Source organism: Numenius arquata, chromosome 10 (assembly GCF_964106895.1).
Source record: "Numenius arquata chromosome 10, bNumArq3.hap1.1, whole genome shotgun sequence".
In the NCBI taxonomy this organism is placed as follows: domain Eukaryota; kingdom Metazoa; phylum Chordata; class Aves; order Charadriiformes; family Scolopacidae; genus Numenius; species Numenius arquata.
The window spans coordinates 6,576,845-6,591,229 of record NC_133585.1 but is presented as its reverse complement, the minus strand read 5'-3'; the positions used below and the strand labels follow the sequence as shown (position 1 = coordinate 6,591,229).

The window sequence follows — 14,385 nt, the reverse complement described above, 5'->3', positions numbered from 1 at the left end:
CTGCACTCAAGTTGTGCCTATTTCCATCACACGGGAAGCATTTGCAGGAGCAAATTAATACCAAGCTTTATTCCTCAGTAGCAAGCACCCATCGCACCACTGCCCATCCAGCTCTTCCAAGTGTGAGGCTGGGCCACAACCTGGAAGGAGATCATTCAGAAGAGTCTGTCACCTGTTTGGAGAAATTCAGCATGCCTTCAAACCACATCCTTCAATGACAAACTCTCTTTGTCAGGAAAACTGCTTCTATCATTGGATCTGTCAAGCGGAGCCACTGAATGAGCTATTTCACTGGGTCTTCCCCAGTCAAGCTCAATTTGAGTTTTACAGTCCTTGATACTTGTGGGATATTTTCATAGAAGCCATTAAGTTACTTTGCACTGGGAATTATGCTGCTTGGCAGGGGCTATCTCTCCTCACGATACCTGCATGTCCAAAGTTGAACCTAGTCTTGTAATGAGATGGCAAAAAGTAGTCATATATATTCAAAATGTTGGCCTGTAAGCCAGTAAGGCCTGAAAATATTTACCAATATGTCAAAATGCTTCTAGCTGAAAACCGTTTCTAAACCATTCGCTGTTTGCAAGTTTAATGGCTTAAGGCTTATGGGCTCATGAATCACCAGCTTTCTTAGCAGCAGCATTTGAAATGTTGATACCTTAGCCTTGAAATAGATGTGAAGGTACCACAGCCTTTACAAGCTGTTATCGAAAGACATACTTTAAAAGCTCCCACAGAAGACTAAATGCGATAGAAGTAGCTGAGCAGGATGAAAGTAACCGAACCAACTTAGTTAAAGTCATTGTTCATGTCTGCGTTCCATTTTAGTGATTACCCTCCAGTTGGACAATGAATCATATTAAAGGAAGCTTTGATACTTACAGTTTGTCTGATAAAAAATCCAGATGACTTTAGAAGCAATGATGAGTATTTGGGAAACTATTAGTCTTGTTTCAAATTACTGAATTCAACTATCAGAAGAAAATTTTGGAAAGCAATTCCATTTATCACAGATTTTAAAAAAAGATTGTACCATTCTTACAATTCCAAGATTTTCAGCTGAGAAGACTTATGAACATTCATAGCAAAAAAAATGCTACAACAGATACATGTGGAATGAGTATTTCTAAGGTCAAGGAGGTTATGCCAGTAAATGGCAAACACTCCATTACAGAACTGTAAAATGAAACGTAAAGTGTACACTATACTAGAGAGATAACAGGGATGGAACAGACAAATACAATAGCAAAACCAACTGGAAGAAAAAAGAAATCTCAACTGTGAATAAAAAAATAATAATTCCATATACAGGCCTCTAAAATACACCACCATCAATTGATTTTTCTAGGTCTTGCAAGGGGATATACACCGTGGAGTGTAAAGTTATAAAATATGTACATGTTTTGTCTACAATGCCTAATACAGACAGATGAATGAACACATAAGTACAGTAAATAAATTCTGTTTCAGTTTTAACCAGAGATTATGAAAACCCATTAAAATAAATATACAAATATATAAATAAATGCAACGAATGCTTATGGCTTTGTTTAGCTGTGAATATCTTTAAAATGTATGGGAATTTACAGCTTCCTGTTTTTTCTTAGTAACTAGCCCCATCTATACATGCGTTCATCTACCATGTCAATGCGGGCAACTTGCAGATCTGTCTCTTCACTCCTCTCCGTGCAGCCAGGTTAAAATCCCAATCTGTTTCAAACACGTCTCTGAGGATGGCTAAGATCAGGTCAGCCTCAGCTCTCCAACCTATCTCCTCCATCAATATAAATTAAAATTACCATTTTGCCTGTCACTTAACACATAAATGATCATTTTCAACTCTAACATTCAACCATACAAAAACAGTCAGAAAGATTTTGACATATTCCCAAGATTATTTCTGTATGTACATCTTCACAACTAAAAACTTTTGTCCAAGCTCTTATCACTGATTGCCCCAACTTTTTTGCCCAGCTTTAATCTCATTCTAGTCCCATCCATCCATAATGTCATCTCAATCAGCATTTTCAGCAATTAGTCAGGCCATGTGAATGCATGAATGTATTCTTCTTTGGTTCCTCCTTGTATTTGGGATTTTACTCATTCTGCACTTATATTTGAGGTAAACTTGTAAACAGCTCCAAACCTCATTTCCCTTCCTCCTGAATTCTCCTTAAAACTTATTTGCTCTGATTTTTCTTGAGAAACTTGACAATTAGGCTACTGCCAAGCACACCAATCAATACAATCCAACTCCTTCTTACACTTCTAACCCATGACCATTTTATTATTACATTCAGATTGTGAGCTTCTAGGGGCAAAGACCACTGTCTCCTCTTTGCTCACCTGTACACAAGCTCCAACCATGTTTCTACTTCACTCACTGAACTAAATACATGTAGTATTTGCACTTGCTTCTCAACTTTTTACGCAAATGCTGCCATGTTTTAGAGGACCATATGACTGCTACCCTTATTGTAAACAGAGGAGAACAAAGTGTGGGTAACCAAGATTTGAAGTAAGCACTATTTAAATTATGCTCGAAGCCACACCAGCAACATTGCGGCCTGAATAAAGCAGACACAACATGCAACTCCACTGAATGCTTTCCAATGCCATAGGCCAATATAATCTTCAGCAACCATATAGGGGTTATTTCCAGTGAATTGTGCTGTTCAAACATGCCTATACAAGTTTGCAGATAACTTGCCTATACAAGTATGCAGATAACTTGCAACTTCCTGCAAGTTATCTGTAGTATACAATGATTTTCCACCACAGAGTTGAAACGTTTTTCAGAAGAGTCATCTATTCCCACCCTAGTCTAGTAAAACCATTCTAGCAACCAGTAGGCTTCAGTAAATCCAGTAAAACCATGTCAGCTGCAACTACGGTCGAGTGCGTATGTTGCAGGCAGGCTTTCAATCACAGTGTGGACAACCCCTGGCTGTCCACACAGGACAGGAGCTGAGCCGCCCACAGTTTTTACTTCTTTATAGTGCAGCAGTAAGACAATCAAGGTGGTTACATATTCAACAACTTCAACAACTCCTTGGAGCAGTCCACAGAACACCACAAACATCCTGGAAGGCACAGCCTGCCAGAACACATGGCTGAGCTCAGGTAGCTGACACATGGAAGCATGAAGAGGGGAACAAAAACAAAACAAAAAAAATTCCAATAAAAAAAAAATTTAAAACGTGAGGGTACTGGAAGGGAACAGCTTATTAAACTCATGGCAAGTCATTTAGAATTTTACACTGGTGCTACAGTTATTATGCACTACTGGCCTGCCTAAAAATAGCCGCAGATGAAAGGTGGAAACGCAGAGGTGAGATGACAGCCTTATCAGTAGGCTTAAGCATTGCCAGTCCCATTTCTTCGGTAAGTCCACACAGCTAGATGACACTGAGGTGGACAGTGTGCAACATTCCCACATACAAAAAGCACTCCTGGAAGGAAGGTTTCAGTAGAAGAACAGACTATTGCAGCTATCAGTTACCCAGTGACTGTGAAGCTATGGATAGATTATCAATATGAATAAAGTGAGGATTCGCGTACTCTGAGGTCAACCACTGCCTAGCCAGTCTGAATCCTGCCTGTCCTACTCCTTGTTTCACAAAAACAATCTTGTTCTGGCTCCAATCTGAAGATGCCAGTAAAACTCTTCTACCCCTTTCAGGAATGCAGTCCAGGGAGAAGGCGCTTCTTTCAGGCACGGCAAATATGCCTCCTGACCACAACACTGGGAATAACCCTGATCTCCTGTGAAAACTGTACAACTGGATTGACCTTACAGATATAGGGAGTGGTGGGGTTTGTATCCAAGCCCACTTCCCACAGGGTTTTTATCTCTCGGCAGCCTTCACCTTACTCAGCACAAGAAGTAGGCAGAAATCTACAAAAATGTTTAAATGCTCAAGTAACCACAGCACACTGCAAGCGTGGGTCTAATTAATCTGATTAATCAAAGTTTCCTGTTCAGCAATATATCACAGAGCTATGTAAAATGAAAACTGCAACAGCTCAAAGAAAAGCAGCTGGCTCTTTCTATTCAGTTGGAAGACTTTAACTCTCTTGCCACTCTAAGAAAGTGTTTTATCTTGACTTAGATACCCGTAAATCAACTTCCTTACCTAAACGAAACAATACGTTGTCCAATATACCAACACAGTAAAACACCTTTGACACTGCTGCCACAGGTAAGCTATTCCTGCTTAACAACTTGGGGGGAAAAAAGGAAGTTTCAGACACATTTAAGTATGTTAACAATTCTGTTCACCGATTCTCTTGGAGACATCAGAAACTTGAATTTTCCAGAGAGCTTCAAGTAAGGCAGCTTGTCGAGTCGAGAGGCCAACACAACACTGGAAGTTTACAAATTTGAAGTGTTTCATTAAAAAGCGCATCCCACAGTTACTTTCTCCCTCCTGCTGCAGTTGTAGAGAATAATCACTAGATGGAGCTGCACAGTCACAAATCTGATTTATTGCCACTAGAAGAGTTTGTTGTCTCCTATGTAGTTCTGTTTGGCCTAAAACTGACACATTCCAGCGCTTCCTGATAACTCATCTTCTGAAAGATGGGATGAAATGCTTTCATTTACAAAAGCAAAATGTACACAGAGAAAGTGATGACATACTGAATGGGAAAAAAAAAAAAAACCCAACCAAGAAACCAGCAACACTCACAGCTTTCAAAATCAAATAAATTTTAAAAGTGAACCAAAAGATATTTTATCTGCCAAGACAGATCAGATGTCTTGCTTTGTTCTGTAAGTCAGAAAGCATGGCAGACTCCTTAGTGCTTGACATGATTAGCTGCTGCAAAAGAAATACAGGAGCTCTGAGCTCAAGTCTTTGTAAATAAGGTCTAGCTAAAAATGTAGTGATAGGCAATAAATGCCCTGGTGATATACTTAAACCTGCACTTAAATTGTACTTTCAAAAGAATCTTTTTCTTCTAACTGCATTGACACAAGACAGTTTTGCTAGCGTAGGAACAGAGTTGGAAAGTTATCATCCTAACCTACCAGCACACAATTCATCTGGCTTTCTAGAGATTAACTATGTGCCAAAAGCAAGGTTTTACCTACTTTCATTCCACATCTGTTGAGACCAAGTTGCAACCCACTCTGTGCCTGTGTATTGCTGGTCTGTATGCAACGTTGCTAATTTCGTTACCTGTAGAGTGACAAAGTGATAGATCTTCACATCTTGCTTGGGTTTTGCAAAATCCAGGTACTACCAGCACTTCACAGAATGAAAACCATATCCCCCACCCACCTCCAAAAGTCACTGCAGAGTCCTTTCAGCACATATCTATGCAATGAAACAAAACCACAGGAAAGGTTTTTTTACCCTGATTTCTAAGAAAAGAAGATGGCACAGTCACTGTTGGCTTATGTATCAAATCCCTCAGTAACAGAGCTGAGGGAATTGATATATAAAGGAGGAGGGAGGAGATCCCTAAACAATCAGGCTGTCAAACAATGGTAAGGGCACTGGTGCATCTCACCTGGAAAGTGCTACAGAAGGGGGCTGAAACAGCAGCAGAGAAATCCAGGCCCCATTCCCCCTTTCATGGAGGATCTTCCTTGAGCCCTTTCACTTGGAGACTTGCGTTCTTTTGGGCATGACTGAAGTCCCAGAATCTCACATGCTTTTTGATAAGTAATGATGTGCTCACACCTTAGCTGCAAAACATATTGTGCTAGGGAAGGAGAGAACATATTTCCAGGGCTAATTGGAGGCCCAAGCCTCTCATGAGGACATTTCTCTTAGGAGCTCCACTGTCAGAGCCCATTACCAGTTCGTGCAACATCCAGGTGTGTCGTAAAACGAAGACTGCAGCGAAGGCGTATCAGAATCAGCCTTTGAGGAGGTGGCGGCACAAACCTCAGCTGCTGTTTTGTCACTTTACACACTGCTACAGAGCACGTCCCTCCCGAGGAAAGCGCATCTCCCGCCGGATGCCCATCCATATGCCCGCCCAGCCCAGCCTAGCCCAGCACCGGCCACCTCGTGGCGCGGGTGCTGCAAAAGCCACCAAAGTCAACCAAAGCGCCGGCTCCAAGAGGACACCCGCGCACCGCCCCGCCGGGAGGAGGAGCGGTCCAGGGGCCGCCCCGAGGCTCCCCGCCCCGCCATCCCGCGTGTGACCGGCCCGGGCCACGCCGCTCTCACCCGCCGCGCCGTTCCGCGCCCCTCCCGGCCCCGAAATGCCCCTTTTCAGCGTGCCCAAAGAGGTGGCCGTCGGGACGGCGATGCTGGGGGTCGCCTTTGCCACGGGGATGCTCGCAGGTAAGCGGCGCTCGCCCCCCACGCACACGCTGACGGGGGTTTGGGAGGCTGCGCCCACCCCTTGTCCCCACCGGGACGGGGACCGCGGCGGCCGGGGAGGTGCCCCTCTGAGGGCTGGCGGGACCCCCCCGGTTGCTGGCGGGGCCGGGCGACCGTCGGGAGAGCATCCCCCTCGCAGGGCTGCCCCGCCGGCCGGGATTTCGCTGAGCTGCGGCGGTAAATACACTGATGCTATTAGAGCCCAAGCCGCTCCCTGTAATCCAGCTACTGCAGCTGGGGCCGGGGAGCCGGGGCCAAGGTCCCAGCAAAGGCGAGGGCACCCTCCCGGCCCTGGGCACCCTCCCGGCCCTGCCGCTGCCTGCAGGTATTTGGCCAGCCAGAAGACGCCGCGGTGGTGTCCTGGTCACAGCTTTCTTTTCTGGTAACAGTTTCACTTTTATTCCCGGGGGACAGAGGAACTGGGAGCCCCCGATGAGGCAGGGGGAGGAGGTGGTGTTGGGTTTGAAAGGCGGCTGCTTGCTTACTTACCCTCTGACTTTCAGGCAAGTTGCTGAAATAATCTCACACCTCAGTGCGATCATCTGTAAAACAGAACCATTAACACAAAATAAAATAAAAGCCTCGAATTAAAGTGTTCTTTAATAGCAAACAACTATCAGGAGAGGTGGAACTGAATTATTTTTTTATTTCTTTAAAATATTTGCCCCATTTGGTAAAAGAAGCATTGGGAAAAGCCGAGGTCAGTTCTGTATTTAAGTAGACAGGCAATACTCCTTAAACTTCAGTTTTCACCACCTACTTTTTTTGCACGCTGGTTTCAGGCTAAACAAGCCATTGAGCAATGTCAGGTTCCCGCTGGCTAGAGAGCAAGACACTGTCACCAGGAGAACACAATGCTTGAGAAGATGCGTTGGCTGATGGCTCTGAAGACCAGCAGCCTCTATCCATCTGCAAAAAAAGGTCCCCAGATGACAAAAATAGTGAGCCTCATTCATGCTTCTCTCCTTACACTTGCCCTTTGAGTTTTGATGTGGCTCCTTGCCCTGTAAGGCTGTGACAACTCGTAACCTTCACACAGGCCGCTGAACAACACAGTACCCAAGCCTCTCCCTTTCAGCCTTTGCAGACTTGGGCTGGGCATCTTAGGTTAAAAAGAAGGGGGAAGAATATATAGCCCACTAAGCTGTCCAGCTACATTGCATTTTCCTTTTTCACAGGATTTTTCAGAGCAAAGAACTCTTTAACCTTTAATAAATAAAGCAAGCACTTAAGTATTAAGCAGGCAATAACTGAAAAAGAAGTTCTTATTACTCCTTATTTTTTTGTAGGTAAAAGATACCCTTCTTTAGTTTTTGGGACAACCAAGTCATCCAAGAGTATGATTGGGAAAAGCAGTCCTCTCTGGCAATACATACTGGATCACTCCTTGCGGGAACATCCAATTCTAAAGAAGCTGCGACTGGTCAGTATTTTATCCCCCAGTGCAGGTTTTCTGTTGCACGCTGTTACTGTTCCACTAGGAACAGTACCACCCACACCTTGTCCAGAGCTGCTGGACTATTTGTGATATTCCTTCCTCCATCTTATTTGCATAGACGTTAGAATTTGTTTTGAACTGGTAATACCCAGACTCTTCAATGTTCAGGGCTACCAAATGAGTATTTAATAGTATTGGCACATGTTTTAGATATGTCTTTTTATCCATGGCTCCCAAGCCCACGTGTTTGGGCTGCACTTAACTTTGACTTCAACTGAGATGACTTCGGTTCATTATAGTTGGCATATAAGAAACCTGTAGCTTGAAGATGTGATGCCCTCCAGCAAGCTCCAGTGCCAGAGCTCAGAACACACCTCTTGACTCAGGATTGAGTCATTTTAAGTGAGACAAACTACTCCTGTATAAAAGCAATTAAATGTCAAGTACTGGAGCTGGTTAGTTGGAATGAGCCCTAGAGGAAGAAAGGAAATGATGGGAGGACCATCCTTTCCATTCAATTGCCATGGCACAGCCCAGCTTCTCCTGCTGCCCCCCCCCTCAGCAACAGGGGCCCTCCCACCCTGGCACAGGCACAGCTCCTCCAGCTCTGTGCTGTGTATCTGGAGCCACATGGTCTGACCTTCGGCAACAGACTTTAACCCAGCAGTTCATAAAACCACCCTACATGGCTTGGAGGAATAAGGGCTTCAGTACAAAGGCTATAATTAAAAAAAAAAAAGTGTGTCCGTTTATGTAAATTCACAGAAATAAAGGACTTTCACGGTCAAGGTTCCTCTACGGTCCTTCAACAGCTATAACTATTACTGAATTTGCCACAGCCATGGCAACTTTGGGGGATATTACTGTTTTGAATGATTAGCCACTGTTTACAACACACACCCCACCCTCCTTAGTTACTGTTAAATTCAAACTAACTTCTGGCCAATACATGGAGCACAAAGCCATCTAAAATGAGAAAGGTAGGAGTATCTATTTTTCTTGGGTTTTCTCTATTTTTTCCCCCCAGAATATTGTTTTAGAAGCTTTGGGGTTTTTTTTTTGTTGTGATATGTTATTTTTTAACCCTTTCTAGCTCACCGCTGACCATCCCTGCAGTAAAATGATGGTATCCTGTGACCAGGCTCAGCTTATGGCAAATTTGGTCAAACTCATTAAAGCCAAGAAAGTTATTGAAATAGGTAAGAGTGTCACTTTGTCCTCTTTGTAGTAGAATAAAGCTCCTGGCTGTGCTTCTCCAAATACAGCCATGTTTACATAAGGTATCTAAACATAGTAAAGCACTGCATACCTGCCTCGGCAAACAGATGAGCAAACTACAAAGTGAAAAGTAATGTCTGATTTGCACTTACTTGCTACTTTGTCTGCCTGTGCATTCAGGAATTCTGGTGTCAGCATTGATGTCTCGTCAACTCTGAGGCAATCTGAAAAAATAAGATCAACAGATCACTTGAGTCTCCAGCAGTTGCAGGACAGGGTGTATTCTTTCCTTCCTATATCGGTTTCTCTCCAGAAGGAAATGTTTTGCTGCACAGGCCCTGCATCCAATCCACTTTCCTTGATGCACCTGTGTTAGCAGGATGTCCCAAAGCCAGACTGATGCTGAGCAGCCAGCTATGGGTTCCTACCATCTTCTTTCTTGGCCTGGCTGGTATTTTGCTGCTGGTCCAGTCCCTTTGGCTCAGGATTTAGCTCCACTTTAAAATAAGGGTGTTCCTCAGAGATGCAGGACCAGACTCTGCCCTTTGTGTCCAGGAGACTTTTGGAAAAAGCCAACATTAAGCTTTGCTAAAAGATCGATCTTAAACAAACAAACAAAAAGTAAAAATTCCTCCCAACCCACCATACATTAAAAAGGAGGGGAAAAGCTTTTGTGTCCATTAACAAATTGCCATCCTTGACTCCTTTGGGGTTTTTATTCTGTAGAGAGCCCTGTAGTTCACTATCTTTGGTTGTTTGTTTTTTTTCCCCACAATATGGCAAGCATTGATGGCTCTTATGATTTTCCTAGGTGTTTTCACAGGTTATAATACCTTGAATATGGCCCTTGTACTGCCAGATAATGGCAGAGTTATTGCCTGTGATATAAATGAGGACTATGTCAAAATTGGGAAGCCACTGTGGAAAGAGGTAAGCAGTATCTCTTCCGTTATATGTTTGGGAAAGCTGCATTTCCTGTCAAGTGGTTTTGGTATTTTAGACTTGCACGTTCACACAGAAGCGTTGCTAACGGTAAAGGAGGCTAAGACAGTTCAATTTGGAAAGATAAATAAGTGCTGTTTGGAACCTAGAAATAACAGGAAAAATAGCTGAACACTAGTCAGTCCCTGAGTACAACATACTAACAGGTTATTTCTTGATCACTTTCATCAACTCTCTGGTTTTTTTCATTCTAGGCAGGCGTAGATCATAAAATTGACCTGCGGATTAAGCCAGCAATTCAAACACTTGGTAAATAACCTAAAATACTTTTTATTTCCATTCCCTAGAAATAGAAGTTGGATATAATACTGACAAAATCTAAGACCAAATATGCTTGTGGATGTGATCCCTTTGCTAACAGTGAGGAAGCTCCTCTTATTAAAAAAAAAAAAAAAAGACAATCAAAAAACTTCACAACTTCATAAGTTCACAGTTTTCCCACATGCTAGCAGAGAGGAAGAAAATGCTTGTCCTGTGTGGTGGGCTGTGCTGGTCACTCACCTGTCCTGTTCATCACCTTGTTTAATCTATGAAATGCTATTGTCAGCTGCTTCTGGGAAAGCTGATTAAAACAGATTAAGTAGACAAAGCCCAATTTCTCTTACCTATTGTCCATTCTAAGCAAGTATTTCTTTGTATAAACAGGAAGAGTTTTCTGACAGAGCTGAGGTGCAAAAACAAAATACGGAAGCCAATATAAAACTTAGGGTATAACAGTTGAGTTGTGTCCAGAGGAGGTAGAATTTAGGATGTGTCAGAAGCACGCAAGGCCATTAGAAAGGCAATTCCTTTTCTTACTTCTTACTCAAGAAAAGAGAAGATGTGGGGCAGATGGAATATTAATAAATATTCTGAAAATGCAAGAAATTTGTTAGGCGTGGAGGAGGAGGAAGGAGGTTTCCAGCAAACAAGTTTGCTGGATCCACAGATCCATCCCTCACCTTATAGTACTTCCAAATTCATCCATCCTTTCTAAAGAGGGAAAGCAGCCTGATAGGATGCACTGTCCTTGAAGTCTGATGGACAGTTTTGTCTAGGCAATGCTTCAGACAAAAAGATCCTCTGTTGACAGAGGATAAGGGCAAGTGAGAGGGGTGGCCGAGAACCTTAGGAAGGCAGCAGTCAGCCCCTCCGCAACCGGCAATTTGGAGTTCTCGGTCAAGAAATCCATTTAGGAGAACTTAAAACTGAATCCCACTTGCCTTGGCCCAGAAAGGGAATACTTACTGTAATTTTTTGCTGTGATAAGGATCTCTGACAGGGTTTGTTCACGACCTGTATCATTGCACTCGATCACCAATGAGAGATTAGCATTTGGGACCTGTTCATAAATGTGAGAAAAATGCTAATCCACTTAAGAAAACAGTTCTCAGTCAGCTCAAAAAATAGCTGAAGGTGTAGAGTGTGTCCAGTTCCAATCTGCTTGACTTGTTTTTCTCAGCAGTCCCAGCTGTATCCTGCAGGTTTAGAACTACTCCATGAACTTCCAAGGAGGCAGAACTCAGTAACTGAGTGTTTTATGGCATACATCACGTCTAGATTGGTTTCTGTGGGATAAGCTTTTCTGGTAATTAGCTGTAGAGGAATAGGCTGCCTGGTCAAGGCACCAAAACCATTATTTAATGAGAACTTCAACAAAAATGTATGACTTCCTCCTACACAGCATTAACCAGGGTGTAACGACTCACTCTGTTGCTCATTTAGATGAACTGTTGGCCAGTGGAGAAGCGGAAACCTTTGACTTTGCTTTCATTGATGCGGATAAAGAAAGCTGCAATGAGTACTATGAAAAATGTTTGCGCCTCATAAAGAAAGGGGGAATAATAGCTATTGATAATGTAAGTACTGCAGTTGTAGTGGCAGTAACACAGGGAGTTACTGCTTTTGCCTCTGGTAAAGGGGAAAAAAAAAAAAGCCACAGTGAGATTCTAGTAACGCGATTACTGACCTGCAACTCAGTTGCCAATTGCAAAGTGTTTGTTCCATATTATGCAAAGGAACCTTTTAAAATTTAACATAAATTCCTAAAGTAAGCTATATGGGAACACTAACATACACAAGGAGTAAAACCCTATAGAAGTAAGAAGTAATGAGTTAAATTTATGTTTGCACATAAATATCCTGTGGTAACAGAAAGTTATCAAGTTCTTTTGTAAGTCGATACAGAGAATGCTCTGTATTATTCTGATTTGTCTTGTAGTGCATTTTTACTATGTATGGTACTTACACAAGATCAAAGGTAGCACTTGTAATCAGTAACTACTAATAAGTTATCAATTAATAACTTTTTCACTTTTTTAACAAGGAACAATGTTAAACCTGATACCTTCAGGGCTATGGTGGCAGCTTTTAAAAATACCTATGTTTAATCACATCTTTTTTTTTTTATTTTGGCTTCTAATTTGCAGTAGAAATACAGTAAAATTTAGCAGAATTGAGCAATAGTCAATTGCAGTAGAAATTAGCCAATTCTGTGGATGCCCAACCCCACTTGCTTATGACAGCTCTATGTCAGAGACAGCTAGAAATCTGAAATACAATAAATAATAGCAATTTCTAGAAAATATGCAGGATCTTTTCCAAAGCTTCCTTTGTGATCTGAGGGACATATTAGAACAAAGAGGTGCATGACATTTCTTTTTTCAATAGGTCCTTTGGAGCGGAAGGGTGCTAAAACCAAGAAAGGATGACTTGGCAACCCAGAGCATCCACCACCTCAATGAGAAGCTTCTCAGAGATGCACGAGTCAATATCAGCATGCTCCCAATGGGTGATGGAGTCACATTAGCATTCAAGTTGTAATGGGAGGAAGCCCAGCAGATGGGAAACAACAAGCAGCATCAAATCATCAGGAAAAACACAGGCGGAGCCATATCAAAAATGGTTATTTTTAACCTATATCTCCACTGGATAGCATAGCCTGGGAAAGTAGGCTTTAGGAGCAGCAGGATCCTAAGGGCAGCTAAGTTGAGAAAAGAGACTTATTTCGAGATCTACTATACTACGGTTTCTTATTTTAATTGTAATAAAGCAAGTAAACTTAAGTCAAGCTGTCCTTGTAAGACAGTGGTTGAAAAAAACTCCCTCTGTAGAACAACTGAGTTCTAAGTGACTCAATATAACAAAGTCATTTTCTGTCACAGAAAAGAGGTTACTGAGTAACAGAATAATCAGTCCTACCATCAAAGGGAAAAGAAGTGGAGTTCACTAATGTTAAAAGCCATCATAGAAAAATGGATTTTTAATGAAATGTACATGACATCAAGGAGATTGCTAGCCTTCTCAAACTAACCATATTGAGAGTCACTGGTATTCCTTGTAGGGTACTATGTAAGAAACCTCAAATATACACCATCTGGTGAGGGGGAAGTTGTCTTTAAAAGTGTGTCAAAGGACAAACAGGATTTCCAATACAGAGTATTCCCTAAAACCTTTGTGTGCAAGGATCATGTTTCTTTAACCTAAGTGACAGTGCAGGTAGATTTTTTTGAAGTCAGAATGAGGAAGAGCAAATGGGCAAGAAGAAAATCAAAACAATTCTTCTTCCTTCCTCTCTCCCTCCCTCCTGCCACACAAGAAGCAACTTGCTGTGTGTTTCCTAGGAAGTTGCAGGCACAGAGCATTGGTGGCAAGTCTAAAGAAGGAAAATGATGATTGTATGGGGATGCAATACAACTGTTAGCTGGCTATTCAAATAATTACTGCAAGCAGAGATTCCCTTCCCTAGGCAGCATGTAACAAAATGATGCTTTTCCCTTGCCCTTGTAAAGTATTTTTCCTACAGTATTCTTAACTCTTAATTAACTTCATTTGCTCTTGTCATCTATTGCTCTTGTTTCTTCCTGATGCATTCTATAAAATTTTTGATCAAGGAACAGTAGTTCAAAAAGCTCACCTTACCTGGGATCAATGAAAGACACTTAAGGGGGTGGGAGACATATTCTGTTCAAGCTAGAATCCAACTAATGCCTTCCTTCCATGATGAATTACAAATAGTAATAACTAATTTTTTAGGGCTTTCTATTTCAGCCTGAAATTCTTATTAGAGACAAAACCTAATTAAACAAGAAACCAAAACTAGCATTTTACAGACAAAAGTCTACTATTTTGGGGGACTGATACCCTGGAATGGTATCATACACATATTGAGGAAAAAGGTCACTTAGATTAACTGGCCTCCTGTAGGGAAGCTGTATCAGAGCTAAAAGAATCCTTCTTCCATTTGCTTAAATAGTGCACTTGAATGGCTCAAGGCACTGGAGGTGAAAGATTTCAACTCTCAAATTTGTTGGCTCATATTTTTGAAAATTCAACTGGGTGAGTTGGGTTCTGATATGGGGCAGACATTCAGAGCACAGGTCTTACCTGTCTCAGACACTCATGGCA

At 42.1% G+C, this 14,385-nt stretch overlaps 1 protein-coding gene across 1 annotated transcript; it reads left to right on the top strand.

Moving 5' to 3' along the window:
- The first annotated feature begins 6,152 nt into the window (after positions 1-6,152).
- On the top strand, positions 6,153-14,060 carry COMTD1 (catechol-O-methyltransferase domain containing 1). Its single transcript, XM_074155097.1, has 7 exons — positions 6,153-6,302; positions 7,631-7,764; positions 8,873-8,978; positions 9,809-9,927; positions 10,194-10,248; positions 11,704-11,837; positions 12,649-14,060. The coding sequence occupies exons 1-7, from the start codon at positions 6,221-6,223 to the stop codon at positions 12,799-12,801; spliced, it is 783 nt and encodes a 260-aa protein (XP_074011198.1). The 5' UTR covers positions 6,153-6,220; the 3' UTR covers positions 12,802-14,060.
- The last annotated feature ends 325 nt before the right edge of the window (positions 14,061-14,385 follow it).